Source organism: Balaenoptera physalus (genome assembly GCF_965194825.1).
Source record: "Balaenoptera physalus genome assembly, chromosome: 13".
NCBI lineage: Eukaryota > Metazoa > Chordata > Mammalia > Artiodactyla > Balaenopteridae > Balaenoptera > Balaenoptera physalus.
Window position 1 is genome coordinate 100,215,011 of NC_138892.1, and position 26,810 is coordinate 100,241,820.

At 34.5% G+C, this 26,810-nt stretch overlaps 1 protein-coding gene and 1 long non-coding RNA gene across 2 annotated transcripts in view; one reads left to right on the forward strand and one right to left on the reverse strand.

Annotated features, from left to right (window-relative positions):
* The window catches only part of LOC309640898 (uncharacterized protein), a 28,445-nt gene extending 14,746 nt beyond the window's left edge, over positions 1 to 13,699 (forward strand). Inside the window, exons 2-6 of the mRNA XM_082420380.1 lie at positions 4,869 to 4,967; positions 7,153 to 7,269; positions 9,682 to 9,845; positions 12,389 to 12,497; positions 13,363 to 13,699. Coding sequence (XP_082276506.1) covers positions 4,869 to 4,967; positions 7,153 to 7,269; positions 9,682 to 9,845; positions 12,389 to 12,497; positions 13,363 to 13,379 — 506 coding nt within the window. The 3' untranslated portion in view covers positions 13,380 to 13,699. The remainder of the gene's footprint in view (positions 1 to 4,868; positions 4,968 to 7,152; positions 7,270 to 9,681; positions 9,846 to 12,388; positions 12,498 to 13,362) is intronic.
* Positions 12,161 to 18,097, reverse strand: LOC309640954. Its single transcript, XR_014252460.1, has 2 exons — positions 13,693 to 18,097; positions 12,161 to 13,650 (listed from the first exon to the last, which is right to left on the reverse strand). It is a non-coding gene; the product is annotated as an uncharacterized lncRNA (long non-coding RNA).
* Positions 18,098 to 26,810: the final 8,713 nt, after the last annotated feature.

Below are 26,810 nucleotides of genomic sequence, written 5' to 3' on the forward strand. Positions count from 1 at the left end.
TCCTCACCATCCAAATGACATCATAGGCCACTGACTCAAGTTATTTATAAAATTGGAGATGCAATTTATGTTCTGATACGTATTTCCTAATATGTGTTTCCTTTTCTATACATCTGAGTAAACTGTTTGAATTCCATTTTTATAAAAGGTCACAAAGTGTCTATTTAAAAAATCTATCATCAGAATCAGAATCAAGCCAGGAACACTGGGAATATCTGGATAGTTAGAAAGTAAAAGGAAGATGAGAGAAAAGATTGATTTTTTAAAAACACTGCCACTGTTTTTTTCCTGAAAAGACAACCATGAAGTGCCTGAGTTGGAGCTGAGTGTTGCAGCTGAAACTGCAACAGGGAGCATTGAGGGCACAGCCAAGGCGGCCAAGAGCAGAGCTGTGAGAGGTGAGACCTACTTCAATAAATAGAGCCACTGCGGCAAGAAGAAAATTAAGGACATAGTGGGAGATGCTGGGGCAGAAAAAATAAAGATTGCTTTTAAAAATAAAAGATAGATAATTTCTGGAGAAGGTGTGGAGAAAAGGGAACCCTACTAACTGTTGGTGGGCATGTAAATTGGTGCAGTCACTATAGAAAACAGTATGGAGGTTCCTTTAAAAACTAAAAATAGAGCTACCATATGATCCAGCAATCTCACTCCTGGGCATATATCTGGAGAAAACCGTAATTCGAAAAGATACATGAACCCCAATGTTCATTGCAGCACTATTCACAATAGCCAAGACATGTAAGCTACCTAAATCGACAGATGAATGGATAAAGAAGATGTGGTACATATATACAATAGAATATTACTCAGCCATAAAAAAGAATGAAATATTGCCATTTGCAGTGAAATGGATGGACGTAGAGATTATCATACTAAATGAAGTAAGTCAAAGACATATACCATATGATAGCACTTATATGTGGAATCTGAAAAATGATACAAATGAACTTATTTACAAAACAGAAACAGACTCACAGACATAGAAAACAAACTTACGGTTACCAAAAGGGATCGGGGGGAGGAATAAATTAGGAACCTGAGATGAACACACTAGTATATATAAAATAGATAACCAACAAGGACCTACTGTGTAGCACAGGGAACTATATTCAATACCTTATAATAACCTATAATGGAAAAGAATCTGAAAAAAATACATATATAAAACTGAATCACTTTGCTGTACATCAGAAACTGACACAACATTGTAAATCAACTATACTTCAACAAAAAATAAAACAAAAATTTTGAGAAAAGGAGGATAAACCAAAGGTAATAAACTCATGCCCTTTAGTTATGGAAAATCATCTCTTTTTGATTATTTTCTCTATCTACCTCCAGAGGTTTCATATAGTTTTCTGATCTTTCCAATTTTTATAATATTAACCTCACTAACCCTCCCATTTTTCATCATTTTATCTTTTATTATATTTCATGGGTGACTTTCTTAAATTATCTTTTTCTATTAAAAATGTGTTCCTGGTATTATTTTATTTTCAATGAACTCCTGCTATTGTTTTCTAAAGGCTTTTTTTATGGCATTCTATTCTTATGTGTGGATGCAAAATCTTATCTTACCTCTCTGATGGTTTGAAAAATTGTACTTTCAAGTCAACATTATTGAACCGTAATTTAAATACAAAATAATATGCCCACTTTAAGCATACAAACCACCAAAATTAAGATACAATATTTCCGCCACCCCAAGAAGACACCTTGTGTGTCTTTCAAGTTACCCTCACCACCATCACCACCAGTCTTAGTTTTAGCCCCAGCTAATCAGAAAGATTTACTGTCTGTCATTCTAGACTAATCTGTTGAGTCTAGAGTTTTATATAAATAGGTTCAAATAATACATATTCTTCAATGACTGGCTTCTTTCATTAAACATAATGTTTTTGAGATTCATCCATGTTCTGTGCATTAGCAGTGAATTCCTTTCCATGGCTGAGTAGTATTCCAGTGTGTGGCTATACTATACTATGTTGATCCATTTATCTGTAGATGAACATTTCAGTTGCTTCCAGTTTGGAGCTAGTATAAATGAGGCTGCTATGATGTAGAAGTCTTTGTGTAGACATATTTTTAGAAATTTTATTAGGTAAATACCTAGGAGTAGAAGCCTGGGTTGGATGGTGTGTGTTTAACTATATAAGAAACGGACAAAACTGTTTTCCACATTTATACCTCCATCAGCCATCTAAGAGAATTCTAGTTTATTTACAGAGTTTCTGAAGTGGTCTCATTGTATTTCTGCTTCCTCTAAATTCTTGCTGTCTGTGTTTTCTGTTTCTTCAGTCTTTTATTATTGGCTGCTTTCTTAAAATATCTGATGATCCTTGGTTGCCTGCACTCATTTAAGTGTGTGGTACTAAATTGATTTAGTGAGACCTTGTGTAGATGAGATGGGCTTGTTAAATGGTAGCCTTCATGGACTGGAGCAGTTCACTGAGAAATCCAATTTTCAATATTTGTATGTTTTTTTTCCCCCTCTTGGGCCAGTTAAATTGCTCTAGAGATGAATGAATCCTCCAGTACTCTGCCCAGGGTATTCTGCTATTATAATGGGTAAGAGAGGGTAACTCAGTTGTTCGAAGTGGAGAGAAAAATATGGTATGAGGGGAGTACCAACATCTTATGTCGACTTTCAGGTATTTTTTCAGTTTTCAGGCTCACCCATATCTCCACTTGGAAAGATAAAGTACCACGTATCACTGATACATGGAGCCTTTGGGGTTCTTAAGTGAGAATCAGGTTGCTTCTTCTGTTTTCTCACTGCTGACTTTGCTTCTAAGGGTGTACAAAGTTACTAGTAGCCTTTGTATCTGTTATCTGCCTTCCAAAATGCCATTTCTGTGGTTTCCTTTCTCTTTATTATTGTGAATCTACACCTTCTTTAACCTATTTTCTATATTTTATTGGAGCTTTTAGAGAAAACCAAGGTAAAGGGATGATATCTATCTATAACCATTCATTCCAGACTGATTTTTAATCAACATTTCAATCAGCCCAAATGTACTTTCATTCTGCCTTTCTTTCCCATTTCCTACCAGCAAATACTTCCCCTGAAAGGAGCAACCGTAGGGGCTAGTAGCTAGGCAGGGCATTGCGGATATGTTTATGCCCCAAACTCTTATGAGGTTCCAATGAAGAGAAGAGGTGATAGATTTGCGTACCACTGTGCTACTTAACAGCCTGGAGATTCACAGAAAAAAAGGCTTAGAGAAAGATTCAGGCCTCTCTGGTGCCTAGAAAGAACTTAGTCTGTTGAGATTATTAGACTCCATAGAAAAAAGGTGGTACCAACTTTCTTGTGTGGTCCTGGGAGGACCTACTTGTCTTTCTGGCCTCAGAGGATTAGTATGCAAACTAAACAGGCATGGAGAAAAGGCCCTCTGAAATCCTAAATCATAGAGAGCACCAGACTTCATCTGAGAAGACAATGGACCAGGTTTCTTCTTTTATGGGGCATAAAATTAACAGCTTGTCATCTGGCGTGCCACTGACACAGTGAAAGAAACAACTGTGCATTCCATCACACATAGATTTGACGCTTCTCAAAGTACTCCAAAGCTTGATCTCAAATCCAAGAGTCAGTAAAACTAAGGGAAAACAAATAAAAGCAACTAATTTTAGGGGACCCAGAAGCCAGAGGAGGAAGAAAAAGCCTAACAAGCAGCTCCTAGTAAAACAGAATCCTTGGAAGGGAAAGATAATCAAATTAAACAACCAACATAATAAGATAATTTATGACATTAAATTATGGCACTAAAATTTTAAAATTTGAAACATCACTTTCACTGTAATAACTCCAGTGGATGAGTTGAAAGAGAAAATGATAATTAAGGCCCAGTTGCATGTCCTGAAAGATCATACAGAAGAAATTATTCAAAATTAAAGAGATATGAAAATCATGATTAGATAATAAAGCCAAGTAATCTAATATGTAAATAATAAGATTCCATAAAGAATAAAAAGAATAGATATAAACAAGGAAATAAAGTAATTAGATATATCTAGTATTGAGTAAACATGGAGAGAAAATAACTGTCATTCATTCATCCTGAAATCAGAAAAGATAGAATTCATCCATTTTAGCAAAATAAAAAAATCGTCATACACTCCATCTGAGAAATACTCAAGAAAATTTCCAGTCACATGATTAATTAATAAGAACTTAAGGGAACATTTAGAGGCATGCAAAAAAATAATAGCTGATAATGGCATCATACAAAAACTATAAATATAAACGTGCTAAACAATTTTTCAATGAAATAGATATACTGCAAGAGAAAGTCTATAATAGTCTAGAACTGATTTTACTAAACCCTAGGGTAAGGGAGAGAAGCAGTGAGGGAATGAAAGTACTATAAAAATTCATATCGAAGACTGGATTTTCTACTAACATATTAAATAGATCACTTGAAAAGATCAAATCATCGGGGAACCGACTGGCAATTACATTAAATAGTATATTTCAAAACGAGCCTGGAAAAAGTAATGAAGAACATCCAGCAGGTGGTTAACACTGATTACCTGGAGATGGGAAGGTAGACCAACGAGAACAAGATTAAGAAGGCAGAGGGGAAGAAAGACTGCTAAAATATAAACAAGAGAATATTCATAAAAATATCCAGAATATGTCATATGATCACATTTACATAAAATTCTGTGTTTTTAGTGTGAATGTAGAGGTGTATTCACGTTGGCTGAATATAAATGAGAACTCCTTGACTTTACAAGCAGTATTTTTAACAATAAAATAGAGATCCAACACTACTATGAACAGAGGAGTAGGGGATGGAAGGGGTTAAGGAAAGAGGAAGCAGCCTAAAATGTGTGGCTTCTTGTCATTTTCCTCATAGGACGTAGCACTCCATCGAAGGTGTGGTGCCCTATTGCTTTCATTTCACTGTTGCTGAACCTGGTGGTGTTGGCTGGACTGGGAACCCTGGGCTTAACGAGTAAGTTTCCACTTTTCTCTGAGGCTGTCACTTGGTTTTATCAGGCATATCACAAATGAATCCTAGTCCGGAGACATACCCATATGAAATTTCCAGGAAAACAGGTTTCATTTCTGTATGACCATATAACATTAGTCATTCTTTTTAGGCTATTTTAATATCAGATTCCTTCAGTGCAACCAATGATGAAGATAGCAATGTAAAGCCTATGTTTCTAAAAGTTATAAAATCAGTACAACGACAGAAGTATAACTAATTTATATTCTGAGAGTTTTCATGATGATTTCATTTATTAGAAACAAACTCTTTATTTTCATGACATTTTCTCCCTGCCCAACCCATTCTAACTGCAAACATCTTTCAAGATACCACTATCGTTACTTGATTTTCTTTAATTTTTTCATTAGTAGGCCAGTTATTTTATTCTAAGAATCACAATTTCAGATAGATATGATCTGGCTTCATGGTGCTGTCATTTGAAAAATAATTTCTCCCAAATGATAAACTAATTTTTTCTAGAACTTCCATAATTGTTCCTGACATTAGTATAATAATTGATGGGTAGAGTCTCTTTCCTCCAATATACTGCAAGCTTCTTAAGGGCACAGACTGTGGATTATTCATTCTCTGTACTTTTTGGTTGAATGAATGTATTAGTTGAATACACGAATGAGTGAATGAACAAACAAATGAATAAACAAGCAGAAACTAGTAGGCTTTTGACTATTAAAGCTGAAGTATATTTACAAGTAAAGGCACATCTCAACCTACTTTCAGCAGTTTGTTCCACATTTATGAAAAAAGGCAATCTCAAGTACTTTAAAATATATTTGCAATAAAGATCTTGTACATTGCCAAAACTTCAAAATATAGGAAAGGACAAGAAACTAAAAGCAATTAGTATCTGCCAATGGGAGGTAATAACTATTAAAATATAAAGATATACATTAATATCTTTTGTATCATGGATATCATTTTATATCAACATTTCATTGAGTAATGTAAATAAACACTCTCATAACAATTTACTTACCTTTTTGAGTACTGTTTTCCCAAGCTCTTCACATGCATTATCTCCTTTAATCTTTACCCCAACCATACTTTATAGTTACATTTTTCCTCAGTTTCCAGAGGCAGAGAGCCCAAAGTACTTTTCCAGTTCTGTGCAGTTTGTAAGTGACTAGTGGGGAATATTTGATCATACAGCTATCATTTTATTTTACACTTTATGGTTTAATACCCCATTGTCTTTCCTTTGCTATACTGAGCATGTTTTTTTCTCTTTCTTGACTGTCTTCCCAATCATTACAATACTTTGTTTCTTTAAATATCCGTTAATTATGTATTTGATAAATAAAAGGTTTTTTGTTTTTAAACAACTCAGTATTTGAGGAGCATCGCTTCTCAAGCCTGGGTGCTATTGGGAAATGCTATTCCCTTTCCCTTCCCTCCGACAACAGTGGGTACAAAGCCATTCTGAGGAAATAGAGGATGATTAGGACAAAAATTGTTAACATTTCTTGAGTGTCCATTCTTTGTGATTGTTTCTCATTTAATCCTCATAAAACTTAAATTAAAAATGAAAGATTCTATGAGGTGGAAGGGCTGGCAGATAAACTAATATCAGTCTTGTAGAAAAGATAGGTTCTGTGTAATAATCCACAAAATGGAGATGCTATGTTTTCTGAATCTTCTGAAGTTCTTAGATACATGATTCCTATCTTCGGAAATTATTTTTTTTAATTCTGAGGCTGGTGTTTACTAATTCTGTATCCATAAATTATGGTTATATCTGTCCAAGAAACTCAAAATTACAACGCATAGGCTCACCAATGTATTCTGGTGCCTCCTAATCTCAAAAGAGTGGTTTGCATTTTTAAAAACTAACTACTGAATTGCACTTTTATTTTGAAATCTCTGCTTCTCATAGATATTTTTTGTTTTGTATTTTTAAACTTATTTGGGCAGTTCCTTAAACAAGAACTAGTACTCTGTTGAGTAACATCAAACATTGTTATCTCAAATAAATGTTAATCTTAAAAGTATATAGTATTCTACACTTACGTAGCTATCATTTAAATATGTGCTCTCTATTAAATTTTTAAATGACTACTGTGATAGTAGTATAATTTACTGGTAGATTCTGAGTATGTTTAAGTCATTAATCTCCTGATATGACTTATAGATTACTACAAACTCATCATCTTCGGCAGCAGGACACATTATGACGTGCAAGAAAATGTAACGGAACGGGTGGAGACAACTACGACATTACCCACGAATATGCCTACAAATGTCTCAGGTGAGCACATCATTTTAATATGTTAGAAAACACATTACAAGTGTTGAATAACTTTACCTCAAAGTACTTTGAAGAGTTAAAGCAGAAGGAAAATGAAAGTGAAAGATGTCTCTGTTTCAGAGTCTCATCAGTAACATAGTTTTCTCCAATTTTCCCTTGTCTTTTCACTGCGTTCAAAATCTTGAAATATTTCTGAAATTTTTAAAAAAACATGGAAATATGGTAACCATTTACAAATTCTTCTATTAAGTAAACACTTTTTGTCTTTCTTGACTTAGTTTCTTTATATGTTTAATTATTATTTTTATCAAACTAACCTCCTTCCTCTCTCTCTCTGTTGGGTTAGACTGTTTTCTTGATTCCCTCTTTCTTCTTTTTTCCTTCTTTAACACTGACATTTACACACATTTTAATGGAATTTAGCTATAATGGAGTTTAGCTGGGTATATGGGCGATAAATGTTCTGTATTATTGCATGTCTGAAAAAGTCTTTAATTTGGCTAACTATAAATTTGATGGTTAAAAATTCATTTCTTAGAGAATATTGAGAGAGTTACTTCATTGTCTCTGGCAAACAATGTTAATAAAAGGTCTGTTCCCAGTGTAATTTTCATTCTATAAAAATGACCTGACTTTGGCTGCTGGGGATCTGAAATTTTAGGATATTCTTGGGTATGAGTGATTTTTAATTATTTATTTGCCGTGTACTCTGTGGGCCTTCTCAATCTGAAAGTTTAGGGCTTTCAAATTTAGGGAAGATATGTGTTATTCCTTATAAGTTTATTTTGTTCTCTACTTCATTTCCTCTGTTCTTTCCATGACTTCTCTCCTTTGGATGTTCAGATTTGCAGATTGTCATCTTTTCTTTGTATTTTCTGCCTCTTTTAGCATTAGATTCTGGGAGATTTCCTGAATTTTATTTTTCAATCTTTCTACTGATGATTTTTTTGACAATCATGTTTTTTAATGATCCTTGAGAGTTGTTTTTTGTAGCATCCTATTCCTACCTTATGTATATACTATCTTTTGGAGACATCTAAGTATATTAATTAGAGGTGTATTTTAAGATGTCAATCTCTTCTTTCAGAAATTCATTTTTGGGGGGGAGGGCAGTTTTTTCTTTTGTTTTTCTTTTATCATGAGAATTCTCTTTCATGTGCTGGTGCTCCTATATACCCTATGATTCTTGCTTCTCTGTTCATATTCAAGAAAGGAAGTGATGGCTGGTGCAGACTGACTACTGCTATTTAAAGAAGATACCAAATAAATAAATAAAGAGGACAGCTTTTCCACTAGATCTCTCCAGAAGTGAGAAATTTATGTGCATATTTTAAGGGTGGAAGGCCAGGGTGGAGTGATGAACAGGCAACTTTCCAGTTTAAATGAAGCTGGGTATAAAGTACGGCACCAACAATTACAGTAGAAACCAAGGCTTTGCCGGATAGCTCATTCAATTTTTTCCAGAGATGAACTATGTCCTTTCCTCTCTGGAAAATTCTATAGATGCTCACTGATTTTATCCCTCCCTCTCTTCACTCTTTATCTTCTTTAATTAAAAAAAAAATGCACTGCACACCATATGTCAAGCACCTGGGAAACCCTGAGAATATAAATTTTTCTGCATAACAGTTATAACAATTTCTCGTCTTGAGTCACTTACGGTGTGAGAGGAGAAGCAGACAAGTAAACAAAAAAATTACAATTCAGTTTAATGAGTGCTCATAAACATAAACACATAGTGCAAGAAACAATATAGTTGGAGGAAACAGTCCAGACTGAATAGGGGTACAATATTCAGTGCAGGGATTGGAGGCATATTTCCATAAAAGTAATGAGATAGCATGGCATTCTCAGGACAAATTCAAGATATTCAAGATAAATGGATGACAGGAAGCTAAGTGGACTAATAAGAGATAAAACTGGAGTGCCATGAGGGTTCCTATAAATAATGGGGAGAATCTGAATTTCAACCTGAAATCTATGGGAAAATAATGAATCATTTAAAGCAGAGTCTCATAGAAATGTCACTGGAAACAGTGAGGTGATAAGGTTTCTGTAGAAAACATAGCAGAATAGATAGGGACTAGGGTCCTGTTACAGCAAACTAAACATTCTGAAGTTTTCTCTGAGTGCTTTTAATAATCCCTTCATCGTTTTTTCCCCTCTATAGCTACGATTTTTCTTCTATCTTCAGATTGTTCCAGATCCAAATCCTGTTTCATTTCAGGTCACACTCTCTTCTCTCATATTTTAAGCAATCATCTCTTTCAAAATATAACTTCTGTTAATCATTTCAATGTATAGTGCAAATGTTTAGAAATTCTGATATATATGCTTATCTGTGCATACATATTATGCGTATGTGTGTTATCAGTATCATATCTTTATAGACTTTCCTCGTTTGTTTTTCAGACCCGGGATTTTACTTATGCTCAGAGTTGTGGATATGGCATGGAAGTAGCTGCTGTTACTTTTCTGCTGAACTAATGAGTTGGAATATGAGTAACAGTGACCACGGAAAGAATCACTGCTCCCTGATGAATATGGGCAATGGGGAAAACTGGAATAGAACCAAGGTCTGTGCTATGATTTGAGATACATCCATAGAAATTTCTTGGTATTGTTAAAGTACAGGTAAGGAGCATTTGGGTAACAGCATTACCCCTTGGCCTTTCCTAATAAATGGCCTTCATGCCCTTTACTTTTGCTTTCTCCCTGAGTGGAGTCATTGGAAAATTCCTGTATCATGGGTCCAGAAAGCAAGGATTTACAGTTATTTGTTGGTCCACATGGTAAGCTATGGAAGTATATTTCTTTGGTATTTCTTGTTCCCTGTGATTTCTGTTTTTTGTAGAACCAGGAAGGAGAGAGTAAGGGTTTATTTCCAATTGCGAGGTATATTTTAAGGGACCACTGATGCAAATTACATCATACGATTCTCCTCCCCCTTAGAGCGGTTGTCCAGTGATGAAAAATCATACTCTGGGCTATAAACCACTTGGTACAATCATGTAAGTTATCTGTCTTATCTTCATATATTACAACCCTCTTTAAAAGTTAAAATAAAAAAAAAAATCAGATAAAGTTACTGCAATGCTCATGATTATTTTGCTGTTGTTTTTCTTAATATGTGAGTGTAGAAAAAATACCAAACTCCCAACTGTAGAATGCCAAAACCCTTACTATCCAGCACAATCCATTTGTTTAATTTCTTGTAACACACAGCATGCTCCAATCCAAAAGATTTTGTCATCAGCATTAATCTGAATGTGGTTCATGCCTCTGTGATTTTTGGCCTTTATGGTTTTACTACCTGAATTATTCTTCTTTCCCTTTTGAACTTGATTAATCCAACTCAGATTTCCAGTTTGTGGTTCGTTACAGGCATATAGTAAATAATTTGTGTCACTACTTATATGCATTATTTAACCATTTTGAGGTGTTTTCACTGTTAATTGCACTATTCTCGAAACTCTTTTCTTCATTAGTTCCCATGGCATCATGCCTTCTATCAAACAGTCTCTATACGTTATCCCTAAATTTAAGATCCAGAAACTGAAATTCACAGAGGATAAGTAAATTTCTTAAGGTCACATGAGTAATAATCAGCAGAAGGCAAGCTCAAATCCTAGTCTGCCTATCTCCAAAGCCCAAGGTATTTCTAAAAATAAAGGATTAGTTGACAATTTAAAGATGACTCTGACAAGAGTCTTTTAAATGCAGTCGGTAATACGGGTTAAATATTGATAACATTTCAAACAAGTGCTTCTTAAGGGTTTACTAAGGTCTGCAATGTGGACTAAATGCTGGGGCTATAACAGTAATAAATGTAATAAATCTTACGAAAGCTTATAATCTAAGGTGAATCGAAATAATAAATCAAGAATTATGCAAATGATTATCTAACTGCAATTTATGATGTTACATTTATGTAAAATGAAAAGTACAGCTTCAAACTGGAGGAAAAGAAGAACAGACATGTGCCATTAATGGCTTCCTTACTGAATGGTTTTGTGAGTTTTTCAGAAGTTACCTTATCTGACATCTACTTACTTATTTCCTGTCAGAGATAATTCTTTTGAGCTGGTTCTTCCTCAAAGAAGGAAGTTCCAAAGTTTTGGGGTTCCACAGACTCTCACTATTAGGGTTTCACTGGCTAGAGTCCTCTCAGATTCCAGCCAATGAATTGTTTAAAACTGTGGTAAAATATACATAACATAAAATTTCCCACCTTAACCATTTTTAAGTGTACAGTTCAGTAGTGTTCAATGCATTCACACTGCCGTACAACCAATCTCTAGAACTCTATTCATTCTGCAAAACTGAAACGCCATACTCACTAAACAACAACTTCCCACTTCCCCCTCTTTCCACCCCCTGCCAAGCACTATTCCACTTTCTGTTTCTATGAATTTGACTAGTCTAGATACCTCATATAAATGAAATCATAGAGTATTTGTTTTTCTGTGACTAACTTATTTTACTTAGCATAATGTCCTCAAGGCTCATCCATACTGTAGTACGTGTCAGTCCTCAAAGAGGATAGTTAGAGACGGCTTGAAATCTGAATGAGGAAGAAGCATTAAAACAGAGCTTAAACTCCAGATTTTCTCTTAAGAATCTTGGAAGTTAATGGAAGACAAAATATCTTTTATATCTCGAGAGAAAATTCATAAGGCCAGTAAGAGTTTTAAAGACATTATGATTTAGTTCAGCGTGGGGAGTAAAAAACTTAAAAAGCAGGATAGAGACAAGTAAATTGGAAAAGAGTGGGGGGCCTCATTGGAAAGGCGAGTGTTTAATGAACGGGAACCTATTCCACAGTGAATGCAGAAAAGAAAATTAGAACCTCTGCAGATGTCTACAGGGTGGTATTTGCTCATCTGATGACTTGTTTTTGCCTATCATCTGCAAAATGTTAAGAGTGTAGTGATGGTGTTAAGTAGGACACTTGAGAAGAATAAAGAAGGTCTTTAAATCTCACTGAGGGAAAAGGGACAAGGAACCAAGAAGAAGTGAAATGATTGTTGAATGGAATTTTGATGACATGAACTTGGTTCTGTTGCACTTGAATTAGCTTCCAGTTGTACAAAGTAACCGATGTTTCCTTTTTTTATAGCTGCTCATTAGATGTCTTCCATCACCTATCTCCTGGACGGATCTGAATTTTACTCTCGACAACACAAATCACACAGCAGAGAATGTTTCAAATTTTTCCATTTTGACATGTGAGTTAACCTGTCTCTTCCTTTTTGTCAATAATAAAGGAATATCTGGCATGCTAATTTTGAAGATGTTTCTCTGACAGCCATCCACCATATATGGTCAAAGGTGTATAAAGAGAAGGCAAGAAATTCCGGGAGCATTTGTCTGTAACTTAGGCAATTCTTTTTTAGCAAAAAAAATCTATTCTATATAGGAGTTCCTTGGAATTGAGAGCACTTGGGGTAGAAATTCAGAAGCTTTGCTGTACTTCCCTTCCCTTATTTCATATTACTGCTCCATGCTTTCCTAGGACACTAAGGAAAGGAGACAAGGTAAAAGGACAAAGTCAAATCAGGGTCAAGGACATTACCCAGTGCAATAAAAAATAAAGTGTCTCCTTGGAGCCAAGAAATTCTGCTTTGTTTCTACTACTTTACATTGTTTAAAGAAATAATATAAGCTTATATACTTTACTAATGGAGGATTATGAGAGTATTTTAAGTGAGTTATAATCTGGGTGACCATATGATTTACTGTCCAAACCAGAACACTTTTGAGAGTGAAATGAGGCACTATTGATAATTACACCAAGACACCGGGCATAAATCAGTAGTGTCCTGGGCAAGCCAAGATTACTCAATGACCTCTTGGGTAAAATTGGTAACAGATAGACCAGAGGTAATTTGGGGTCCTAGACAGTTGAGGGGGCTGGAGAATTCTTAAAATAGTGTAAGGACTCACCAGAGCTATTGTCACTTTCTTCTCTTTTAACTAAAATAATCTAACAAGAAAAAAATGATAAGTTTGGAAGCAATATATTGGATTTATGAGGTAATTGTTTTTCAAGATAAAGCACAGGACTCATTTTCATTTATCTTTTTGTTCCAGGTTTGGTACCTCCGTAAGTATTTCAAGTGCCGAAACAGTGAAGTATGCAGTATTCAATGGAAATGGAATAACTGGATTATCTAATGACTCTAGTAGTTATTGTATCTGTGAAAACAAAGTAGATGTACCAAATTCTCAATCTTATGTCAATGCAAACACTTGTAATAATGCAGGATATAGAAATGACCGTGTAAGCTGAAACTATGCAAAAACAATCTCAGAATCAAATGGGGTAAATCTGATTGTTTTGTGACCTTTAAAACTTTTTGTCAAAACATTAAAAACTCCCTTACAGTTGATTGCAATTGTATAGGAAAATTTTTTTAAAACCTTACAGTTGATTGTAATTGTATAGGAAAATTTTTTAAAAAGTGAAATTAATATTACCTAGTCCACTTTAATTTAAAATATTAGAAACATTGAGAATTAAAGTGGCTTATTTTGCTTATCAAAAGTAGCATGAACAGTGGTACAACTTCTTGCAATACACTTTACTATCCAGATGGAATAGTTTTTTCTATCTTAGGCAAATTGTCACACTCTTTTCTAAGCTGGGAATCAGCTTCTATCACTTTATCCTTTCTGCGCTCAAAGACATGAAATATTTCCAACAGCTCCTTTAATGTGAAGGTTTTTTTTTGCTGGTGTCACTTCCTTTAGACAATGTCATTTTCTTCATTGCAACTACTTTCCTTATTTATGTCAAAAAACTTTCTTTGGTAAGTTCCTCTGACTGCATATTGAGATTCTCTAAAATGATGGCGGTGTCAACATTCTCACAGTGAGCGATTTCTTTTATAACTATATTTAGATTATTATTTGCACAGTGTGCTAAAAGTTCCTGTCATACTATAAAGATGTTATTCACTGTTACTTCCTGCCAGGATGCTTGAATATTTTCAGCTGTATGCTTTATATCATATTTCTAAAACTCGGTTACGATTGCATTATCTGTAGTCTGTCCAAATGTCCATCTAAGATAAAAGATCTTAAAAGATGAAATAACTCCTTGGTCCATTGACTGGATTAATGATGTTGCGTTTAATGATAAAAAGCAAATTTTCACATTTTCACTCAAGACCCTAAGAGAATAGTATGACCTAGAGCATTATCTAACAGTAGAAGTGCTTTAAAAACTAAATTATTTTGCTGACAGTTATCTCTATAAACTTGGAGGCAAGGAGGGAAAAGAATGGTATGCATTACTATCTATATGTGAACTGAATAAGAGATTCTCAGTAACCAATCCTGGAGAAATATTAAAAGAAGTAACGAGATTGACCATAATGAGTATCTGTTATTTTCATAGCAGCAAAGTTTGTACTTCATGCGATTACTCAGAATTAATATACTGTGGTAAATGAAAACTGAATCCTGTAGTTGGGTGGCTGGTGTTATTTAAGTGAACCGTGCTCTCTGAAATCTGCACATGTGAGAACCATGAAAAGCAAGATCTGTCTGTGCCTCTAATACAATTCAGTTACTGCACAATTTGAGTACCTCCGTTAAATACTGTAGGTTATAGCAATTTTTAAATTCAGTAATATCTATCTTACTCCCATTATTGTAGCATACTGGATATAGAGAAGATCAATGACTTTGTCTTTTCCCTCAAGCTGCTCAGTATGTACCTATAAGATACTAGTAAAAAATTATTATTTACCCTTTAACTCAAATATTCTATACCTTGGTTTTAAAAAAAGTGTTTTGTTTCTGTTTTTGTTTTTTTTAGAAACGATGTGATTTTTCTTTAGCCTTCCTTTTAGTAAAATTCTTTCTTTGTGCTATTGCAAACTTCATGTGAAATATTGGCAATTCATGTTCCTGGGAACTTGAGCAAATAATTCATGACACCAAGAACCTAACACTTACTGCATAATCATATTTTTCCATGTGTTACTGTATATTTATAACACCTATCCCTTTCTTAAGCATGTCTTTCTGAATGGTTATATCTGATCTCTTAATAGATGAGAAAAAACATATGATAGATTTAATATCTACTCCGGATTTAAGAAGCAGAAGAAAGAGGAGGAAGAGGAGAAAAAGGAGGAATCTGAGTGAATTAGAAATAGTAGAATAGTGCTTTAATATATTAATGACTGTATATTTAAAATTACAGCCAAAATAAACAAAACAGTGATTCTATACATTTTGTAATCACCAAAATTGTTTTATCATCATTACTATTTAACATTGCTCCAGAATTCTAGCCAGTGAAACGAAGAGGGAAATAAAAATTAGTGATGATTGATTATAAAAACAAGACAAAACACTGATTATGGATTTGTAGAAAATAAATTTGATGTAGAAAAACTGACTGAAAATTATGACACAGATAATTCATTAAGCTGACTAATCTCATGACAAATATCCATGGGATATACCCTATCTTAAATAAATAGACAATTGTTACAACAGCAAATTGTTCTCTCTAATGATATAAAAGGTATTGTCCACCATAATAAAAAATAAATAAATTCATGTGAATAAATTAATGAGATATAAAATGACGACAATTTAAAATTATAGTGAAAGCTACCAAGATAAGTTCAACAAAAGAAGTAATGTAACTTTTTCTTGGATAGAAAGTTCAATCTTCTAAAAGCAGCATCACTTCTGTCAGATTAATCAATAAATGAAATGCAATTAAAATTAAAATTCTAGAAAACATCCATATAACTAATACTACTTTTGCAATTTTTTAAAAGTAAGAAGTAAATTCCTTTTAGATATAATCCTGTGCTGATTCTGAGAAGTAAACTAGTTTTATTAATATCAGATATATTGCCGACTTATTTTTTTAGAGTAAACATGTACTATTCCTGACATTTTAAAAAGTTCACATAATAAATGAAAATTAGCATCTGAGGTGTGCTCCATTTTATAATCATGTCATTCTTTTTCTCCAGACTATTACATATTTTTATCAAATCTATGAAGTATTCTCAAGACAATAAAGTTGATACTTAATGAAGGTATGATCTAGCACTAATCCTCTCTTTTACTCTTATGTTGAAACATCCCTAGTCATTCATTAAAGCTAAGAAATAATCAGGCCAAAACTGAGGGGATAACAGGAACTCAGAGAACTAATTAAGTCATTATGCCTATTTTTCTGAGAAGGTGTCTGCAATTTCCCACAGATTTGACCTTTTATTTAGATAGAGCCTGGGTCCTGGAGAAATGGAGGTTGGAATAAAGTAATCTCCATACTATGAGCTAGGAACTCAAATAATTCTACCTTCATTGTAAGACTGAACCAAAAGTAAACAAGCCCTTCTAAGATCTTACAGCCCAGGTTACGATCATCTGTGTTTTCAAGAAATTTCCATCTTTATTCATGGGTTAAGGGGTCAAAATTGGTAAAGCCCTGGATCCTGAGAGAAGTAACATGTAACTCCTTTCTGGAGAAGGGTAACTTCATCCCAGAATACAGATTGTCAACAGAAAGAAAAACACAAAATGTAAGAGCTGAGAGTTGAATTTTATATAGGGTCTTACTGAGGACTATAGACCTGGAAACTGCTTCTCAGTAGCTCTGAGGGGACTGCTCTGGAAAGGTAGGGAGAGAAACCAGGGTGTGTGTATACGTATACACATATGGTTTTGGCTAGGGAATACATGCAGTCTTGTATACATCTCAGTAAAAGGTTACTGCAAGGAAACAGGACACAATTTATGAGAACTAGCAGAAATAAGTTAACAACAGAATGAGTCACTCTTGTCATATCGTGGATTTATCAAGCACAGAAAATGGAAATAGAACAACTATGTTTACTATGGCTAAACTTTAAAAAAAGACAAGCTTGAAAATACCTTTAGGGAAAGGGAAAATAAAAAATAATAAAGCGTATTTATTGAAATTGAATATATTTAGAACTTACTGAAAAATTAAGAAAATAGAAAGGATTTCCACAGATCTCACATCCAGTTTTAGCTGTCATTAATATCTAACATTAGGCTGGTATCTTTGCCACAATTAATGTACCAATAGGGATAAATTATTAACTAAAGTTTATACTTTTTTTCAAACGTCCTTAGTTGTTGTCTAATATTTTTCTGTTCCAGACCCCATGCACAGCAGGTATCACATTACATTTAATTTTTATATCTCTCTAGTGTCCTCTTGACTCATAGTTTCTCAGACTTTCCTTTATTTGATCATCTCAACAGTTTTGAAAGCTGGACAAATATTATAGAATGCCCCTCTATTGAAAACGATCTGATGTCCTTCTCATGGTTAAACTGGTATTATGGGCTTTTGGAAGGAAAACCACAGAGTATTAGTATTCATCACATATTAAGGGTATACAATATAAACATGATTTATCGCTGTTGATACAGATCCTGATCATCTCACTGAAATAGTACCTGTTTTCACATCTGGAAAGCTGCTCTTCTTTTCCCCCTTTTCCATACTGTACTCTTTGGAAGGAAGTCACTATATGTAGCCCAAACTTAAAGAGTGGAATTTATGGTTCCCAATTTTGAGGCTATAAATTACTTGGAATTCGCCTGGAAGGAATATTATCTCCTCTCCATTTATTTATTTATTCAACCATTTATATCAGTAAGGACTCATGAATATTTATTTTATATTTTGGGTTATTAATCCAGTCCTACTTTATTTACTACGTTGCTCAAATTATTGCAATTCTGACTTTTGAGAATTCTTTCAATCGGCTTCTGTGCCCTTTGACACTCCCCCATCAATGTAGGTTTTGTTGTTTGTGTTGCTATGTTTATTTGCTTGTTTGAGCAGACTCATCTTGTATACTTCCTCCTCCAGTCCTAGAAACAACCATTTCTCTAAGGAACCTGGTTCCCTTTACTGGAGAGTGGTATTAAGAACCAAGATCTGCATGGCAGTAGCTCATTGCTACTGGAATGTTAATTGCTTACAGGCTCTTTCAGCTGAAAATGCAAAGAAATACATGTTGTGTTACTACACATGTTACTAAATACATGTTAGTGTACTAACACTTGTATATACATGTATCTATAAATATTTCTATAAGTAGTCAGTTATGCTTACATTAACCTACCCGTTATACTGTCGTCTCCAACTCTAATCTATTACCACACAGATCATTCTAGCCTCCTTCCCCTGCTTATCTGTAAATTGTTCTTTCTCTAGTTTCTTAACATAGAAGTTTAGATTATTAATTTTAGATCTTTCTTATTTTCTAATATATGCATTTAGTGCTATACATTTTCCTCTAAGCTCTGTTCTTACTACATCCCACAAATTTTGATGTTCAGAAAATAGACATGTTAATTTTTGTTTAGTTCAAATTATTTTTAAAATGTCTTTTGAGACTTCTTTGACCTTTTAGTTATTTTAGAAGGATGCTATAAATTTCCAATTATTTGGGGATTTTTCTAACTATCTTTATCTTATTTATTTCTAGTTTTATGTCATTGTGGTTTGAGAGCATACTTTGTATGACCTTGATTCTTTTAAATTTGCTAAAGTGTGGTCTATTTCGTTAAATATTTCATTTGAGCTTAATAAGAATGTGTATTCTGCGGTTGTTGGATGAAGTAGTCTGTGAATGTCAATTCAATCAAGTTGATTGATAATGTTGTTCCATTCAGCTGTATCTTTACAGATTTTCTGCCCACTAGATCTGTCAATTATTGATAGAAGGGTGTTGAACTCTTTAGCTATACTAGCTATTTATCTATTTCTCCTTTTAGTTCTATCAGCTTTTGTCTCACATATTTTGATGTTCAGTTGATAGGTACAGACACATTTAGATTGTTATATCTTCTTGGAGAATTGACCATTTTATCATCATGTAAATGTGCCTCTTTATCTCTGATAATTTTCCTTGTTCTGAAGCTGGCTTTGTCTAAAATTAATGTAGCTACTTCAGTTTCCTTCTGATTGGTATTAGGATGATACCTCTTTCCACCCTTTACTTTGAAACCCTGCTCTAATACAATATAGACATAACATTTTAAAACCAAGAGAAAGTTATGCTCATACATGGAGTGGCATGGTCTTTTGAAAGGGATACTATTTCTTTCTGTGAGTGAATATGTGCAAGTGTGTGTGTGTGTGTGTTTGAGAGAGAGAGAGAGAGAGAGGAAGGCTTTAATTTTGGAGAAGAGATTAAGTACTTTGGATGACAATGGAGATTTCACTCTAGCTCCATATGCTTCAGATAATGTCATCTCTTCTCCATCCTCTAGACTTACATCAGCAGCAGTCTAGCGAAACTCAGATATCTATATCCTCACAAACATGGAAACTTTTCATTCTAAGAGAATTTTAATGAGTATTTTTTATTTGTGGTATGCACTTTCACATCTTTAATTACTTCTTAAAAAACTTTAAGAGAAATCTAGTCACACTTAAGATCACCATTGATCACAGAATTGCCAATTAAATAGGCAATTTTTAGTCCTTGAACATTTCACACTATAAAAAACTAATTCCTCTTTGGAATTCTCTCATCCTTAACCTCACTCATGGTGATCCTATTGCTCTTTAACTGCTTTTCTATCTTTTCAGGCTCCTCTCTCTCTCCACTGTCCTTTTCTGAAGTTCTATGGTAGACCTTATTTTCTTTATACATGCTGCTTTCTTCATATGCCCAAGATATTAGCATTTACCCAAACGTGGATGAAGCCCTCATCATTATCTCAAGCAGTCCTCTCTCCTAACCTCCAAAACAACTTTTTTATCTCCCCAATTGGTCTGTTTTCCCCAATTAAGCCAAAAGAAACTCAAACTAAATAAAGCCAAGTTTATTATACCAACTCCCAATTTTCCAGTGTAGAAATACGGGAAGCATTATGTTTCTACCTCAATTTTACCCCCTCCCCTACCAAAGTCAAATAAATCTAGTCTAGAAGCTTTTTTCTTATGTATCTATCACATTCTCCACTTTAGCTCATTCTATGTCCTAATCATCTCTCACCACTAATAATGTAGTCTACCAGGTCTTCTCCATCCTTTCATTTGTTAGATTAATCTTTCTTTTAAAATATCAGAAAATGTCAAATCCCTAAAGAATGCATTTCATTGAATATAGCTTAATTTTAGCATGTTGCATAAGGTCTTTAATTATGCACCATAACATCGATACATAGAACTTACTCCCAATTATTTTAAGTTACGCAAATGTACATAATCTAGACACATGATCCTCTCACTCTTAATGTCTTTATGCTATTTACATAGTAAACCATCAGTCTGAGATAACCCACACCACTGTAACTTTTTCATTTATTCCATATTTTTCATTTTCTATACAACTGTAGTGTAAAATAGTTTTGATGCCTCCCCTCCCTTTGTCTTTTCTCCCAGAACATTCTATGAATATCTGGTATATAAAGCTCTAAATTACATAGGAAAGAAACGTATTTCCAATGCTCTTATGTACCACATTGCTCGTAAAAATGTTACTATGTTTACTTTCCTAAAACCCACAAAATATATATCTTACATCCAAGCCTTTGCCTATGCTGCTCCTCGCAACTTTAGTATTACATTGTATACTTGCCCAATTCATTCCTGGTCATCCTTCCACACCTAGTGCAGGTGATTTAATGTTAGTGGGACATATCAAAATCATGTAACCAATTAAAATCAACTTCAGTCACATTATCAATTGACCGATGCTCGAGAGAAGATAATGAGTGATGATTTCTTGCAGTAGTAGCAGCAGAATGAAAATATCTTTTCTATACTTCATTTTTATTTTCTAAATAAAGAAACAAGATTTTTATATATTTTAATGTTACCTATTTACCCTCCAACCACCCTAGTTCAAGCAAGCTACTTACTGATTATGAACAAGCACTTAGACACAATTTTGCTTGTTAAATTGTGAATTCTTAAGAATGGGAAATTTAGAGCATGTGTTTCAGCTCAGTCCAGAAAATATATTTGCTGTGTGTTTGCCTCACTCAGAAGTAGTAGAGCCATGTGGAAATATCTGTGGTTTTCTGAAGATGGAAGAAACCACTTTCTAGGGCTATTGTGACCTTTTGTGAGGTTAGCACAGAGGATGTCTTTGAAGACTCAATCTTTTTCTTACCCCAGATATCTTCTAAGGGCATTTCCCCCTTAGAATATGCATGTAATTTAGAATAAGTAGAGAGAATAAAGAATATGCAAGACTAAATTAAAGGGGAAAATGAGAACAGATTTTGCAAATGAATTTGTATTGCTTTCAAATACAGTAAGTGAGCAAAACTAATTTTCTTTGGGGTATTAAAAATACAAAGTTTTAACATAAGAGATGGGAGAGAACACTTTACTTTCTCTTTTTTTACAGGTTAGAAAACTATGTACTTGTTTTTTTACTGAGCATCTTACTCTCAATAGGTCAAATATTCTACCATGGTTATATTTTACAGAAAAAAATTTTGCAGTTTCCCCCTGAAAACTATGTCTGTAATCTTTATTTCTTCCCTTACAGCTATAGAAATTCTGAAATTTTACTGTAAAATTCTTAAGTAGAATCTTCTGCTTTACACTTTTAGTCCCGTGTTAGAGGTTATGAGCTTCACATTGATACAAAATACCAGAATTCTGTCATATTCATGACTGCTCTAGTGGAAGTTGAAAGGATTGTTCAGCTCAAGGAAGAGTCTTTTTCTAAGGAATTGGGTAATAATATATGTATTTTTTGATGATGCCTGGTTTTAGTGAAGTGGCAGAACAAAACTGATCTGAGGAAAAGTAGATAAAAATGTATTTCCCATTATTAGCTTAGATTTTAGAGTTTAGTCCTTTGTCCTTAAGTCAAGAATATCCTTCCTATTTTCATAAGGAATATAATAAAATAAAAAGGTGAAGAAGACAAAATGTAATGAATTACTGATGAGAAAGGAGCTTACAAGGCCAGTCTGAAGTTTAAACCAGAACTAAGGATGGAAGCATGAGAAGTGATGTTTCTGAACTTTGCCAAGGCCCTGTCAAGATAAAAAATGAGATCCGAAAAAAGTCCTGTAGTTCAATAGTGAATTAAATGGACAAAAATTTCCACCCTCTGTATCTTTAAACTTGAACACAGGTTTTCCCAACTTTTCAATCATGTATTCATTACTTTCTATGGTATTTTTTTGAAATAAAATGATAATGTATCTTCTTCTCCAAGTATTGTTATTTTAATTTTCACATTTAGATATTAATCTATCTGAGGTTTAACTTCATGTATAATGTGAAACCAGGATCTACCTCTAACTTTACATGTTTATTACTGGAATTCTACACATATTGTACTTTTGAAACAATATACCAAAGAGTCGAGAAGAAGATGATGTTAATGAAAAGATTTCAATGGGATAGCACTTGACACTAAAAATGAATTTTCAGATATTTTCTCCTTGTAGGGCTCACATGAACCTTTTGATTTGCATAGGTTACCATAATCACTTATACAGAGAAAAAGAAGAAACTGGGCTTCACAATTTAGGTTTTATGACTAAGGTTGTATTTAATACATGGTGAAGTTAAGTCAGGTCTTATGATTCAATGTTCTGCCTTTTCCCACTTTATTACATTATTATAATACTCACAGCACAGGAATAACTGGAGCATCATAACTATGTATTATTCCATGGTTTTATTTATTCAGTAGAAGTCGGTATGACTATGAATCAGAACAATATGTTAAAAACATATTTGATTAAAAAGTTCTAGGATCCACTCAGTTGAAGTCCCTAGTCAGTAAAATGATTTCTCATCTCCTGGCTTTTTATTAATTGGTTACAAAATGTCTATATTTAGTGGAAAGAAGGGAATTATGACAATAGAGGTTAACACAAGGTTAAAAATCTCAGTAATTTAATACAAGTGCATTACATGGGGATACAAGCTTAGTTGCAAGGATATTTCAAATGAAAGGTAGGTAAAGCCTTAGAGTCAGGAGACATCTATTTGCTGTCTATATTTCTCAATACCATTTTACTCATTTGTACACTACATTTTGTATTCATCTTTTATCACTACACTGAAACTACACTTTCAAATAGCATCAGCGATTTCCAAACTCATGTGTACTTGTCAGTATACATTACCTAAACTTTATAAAGTATTATCAACTGAACTATCTCTGCACCTCTCCTATCCTTTTCTTCCTTATTATCATTTTCTACTGGTTTTCTTTCATTTTCTTTCATTTCAATTATTTTGGCTCCTTCGTAGAATTCTCCTTAATCAGCCTTTCAAATGTCGATTGGCTCAGAGTTTTAACATTTTTTTTTCTTTCACTATATACTTTATCATCTTTGTACATGACTTTAAATAGAAAATATAGACAATACTCAAATCTCTATTTCTAGCTAGAAATAAATGGACCAGAGTAACATACTCAAATGAGGAATATGTTGCCTCCAAAATCCAAAGAAGCTCACTAAGTGTTGTGCCTCTTTCGGTGGTAAGAAAAGCCAGATGCAATAATTAATCTTCTCTTAGAAGAGATATCTTAATATGCCCTGCGAAAATGGACCCTTAGAAATTTCACTGAAGAAGAAGGCCCCTGAGTTTTTGTCAAATATATTTCCCACCCTCTGACACACAAATGTCTTACTAATAAATCTAGAGTAGTTGCTACTACTTACTCATTAAGTCCAATCAGAATAACATCAACAATGTAATGGACCAAGGTGATATCTGTGGAAGGAACAGGTGGTCAATACTCCTGCGTACTAAACTATGACATAGAACTTGAGAGGTGATATATCCCTGAGGTGGAATATTGAAGGTGTACTGCTGGCTTTGCCAGCTGAAAGAAAATTGCTTCTGGTTGGTCTTATTGGCAAGAATGAAAAATAAGACATTTTCCAGATCGATAGCCTCATACCAGGTACCAGGGGATGTATAAATTTGTTTAAGCAATGAAACCACATCTGGTACAACACCTGTAATTGGAATAACAACCTGGTTAAACTTACCATAACCTACTGTCATTCTGCAAGATCCATTTGTCTTCTTCACAGGTCAAATAGGAAAGTTGAATGGGGATGGCATTGGAATCACCACCTCTATATTTTTAAAGTCCTCACGGCGGGTGGCACTAATCTCTGAAATTCTCCCTGGAATCCAATATTGCTTTTGGTTTACTGTTTGCTAGATACAGGCAGTTCTAGCAGCTTCTGCTTGGGCTTTCCCGCCATCATAGCACTGAATCCACAGGTCAGGGAACCTGTATAAGATTCAGGGAGCAGACATTCGGTCCTGTCCAAAATGTCCATAAGGCATTTGATTCACACCGGAAGGTCCTTGATATTTGCGGTCCCATCCAAAACTATTTGGCATGGACCAAGTACGCTCATGGACCTTTTGGAGTGGACCACATGCCTCACGGATGTTTTGGACAGGACGAAACGTCCTGCAAGGAGCCAGGGAAGCTGAGATGAGCCTTGCTGTCTCTGCACACTTGCTCAATCCATTTGAGCCAACTTTCAGCTGAAAAGGGGTGTTTTACCTGCCGCAAGCCCAGGGATACGGCCAAGTAAGTTGGAAACATACAAAACATGGCCTATATTCAGTTCATGAATCACTCGGCTTACTGTGCACAAGTAGCACACGACACAGGTTAGTTAAAAAAGTGAAAAGAGAAAAGTGGGTAACTTACCTCTCCAGGAAGAAGTCAGGAAGGAGACGTCTCAGCACGAGTAAGCGGGCAGCGTTCCGCGTCTGGCAATGAGTCTCGCGAGAAGTGTGAACGGAACTTGCCTTCTGCCCAGACGGAGCCTCCAGCCACTTCCGGAACAGCCGGAAGGGCTCTCGGCGGCGTGGAGTTGGGTCCGCCAGCGGAGTCGCTTAGCTCAGTGGTCCCATTTTAAGACGTCCTGCTGTAGGGTGTAATGGTTACACCCCAGGGGGCTTGTCTCTATCAGTCCCTCCTTCTGTTCTAGCGAAGTCTTTCTGTGGACGTTACTAAATAGATTCCTCATCCAAAGTAAACCTCTTAATTTGTCACATGAAGACACTCACAAGGGTATGTTATATATCAGACGTTTCAAAACAACTGACATGGAAGTTCAGGTTGGCCACTGTGACTCCACCTGGAATTATTTAACATAGCTGAAATCCTATGCATTTCACACAAGACGAGTAGGAATCATAACACAAAAGAAATCACATCATAAGGGGGGAGGAAATGAGCCTCCAGGGGATGTATAAATTTGACCAAGGTGAGTGTCATAATTTGACCAAGCTTTCCTAGGAGGCAGGGTCCCATTCATTTCTTGATCAAGTATGCAGGATGGAGGTGAGGATTGGGGAATGACTGCTTTCGAGTAAGTTCTTTTCTAACATTCATTTGTAAATCTTACTTTGAATTCTTATTGGTACTACTGCGTATAAATAACACAAATGGATAGGCTTTATTTATTATTTTTTTTACTAAAGAGAATATTTTTTAAAATATGCAATAAAAATTTAACTGCTTTATTATGTTTGGATAGACAATAAAGATAAAATAAAATAATAGGTCCCTTTTATAAGAGCAACTAAAGAATTTTAAAACAAACAAAATAATAGGTATAAATTAACCAGGAATTTGCATAAGCAGCATGAAGAAAATCTTGAAACTTTTAAAAACAAGAGAAAAAAAGAAAAACACGCTTTGGGAGTAAAAGCATCAATATTGTAGACAAAAGTTCAATCCTAATTTATCTACACAATGTCAACTTAATTAAAATATTAATACACGTTTTCCCTGATACTTGCAACAACAACAAAAAAAACCATTGAAATTGGTCTGAGAATATAACCATGAACATACTTCCAGCACCATTTAAATGAAAGTATATGCAAAACATATAATGATTATCTCATCCTACACACTTTACTAATGCTGGTTTCATCTTTACAAGTCTTTCAGCTAAGTACTGTTATTATCACCTTTATTTTACAGATGGAGAAGTGAACTGTAAAGAGGTTAAGTCCTGGGACTTCCCTGGTGGTTCAGTGGTTAAGACTCCACGCTCCCAGTGCAGGGGGCCTGGGTTTGATCCCTGGTCAGGGAACTAGATCCCACTCACATGCCACAACTAAGGAGCCCGCCTGCCTCAAGTAAGACCCGGTGCAACCAAATAAAAATAAATAAATAAATAAGAGGTTAAGTCCTTATCCAGCATCGCATAGATGGTAAGCGGTAGAGTTGGGACCCGACCAAGCAACCCGACTGTCTAGTTCAAATACATATTCACAGGCTATCATGCCTCTTACCGTGGGAACAGACTGGCCCTTTTCTTCCTTCTAGGTGGATCAAATATTTGTATACAAAGAATGAAAAGATTAACATTTTAGAAAAAAATACACATTGGTGGATTTATTTATTATTCTCCTTGAGTGGGAAAGAACTTTCTAAACAAAACAAGAAAAGCCACTAAAAAGACTGACACAATTGACAATATAAAAGTTAAAAGCTCAATGTGACAAAGTGTAATAGAGTAAACTACCATGGCAAACTGAA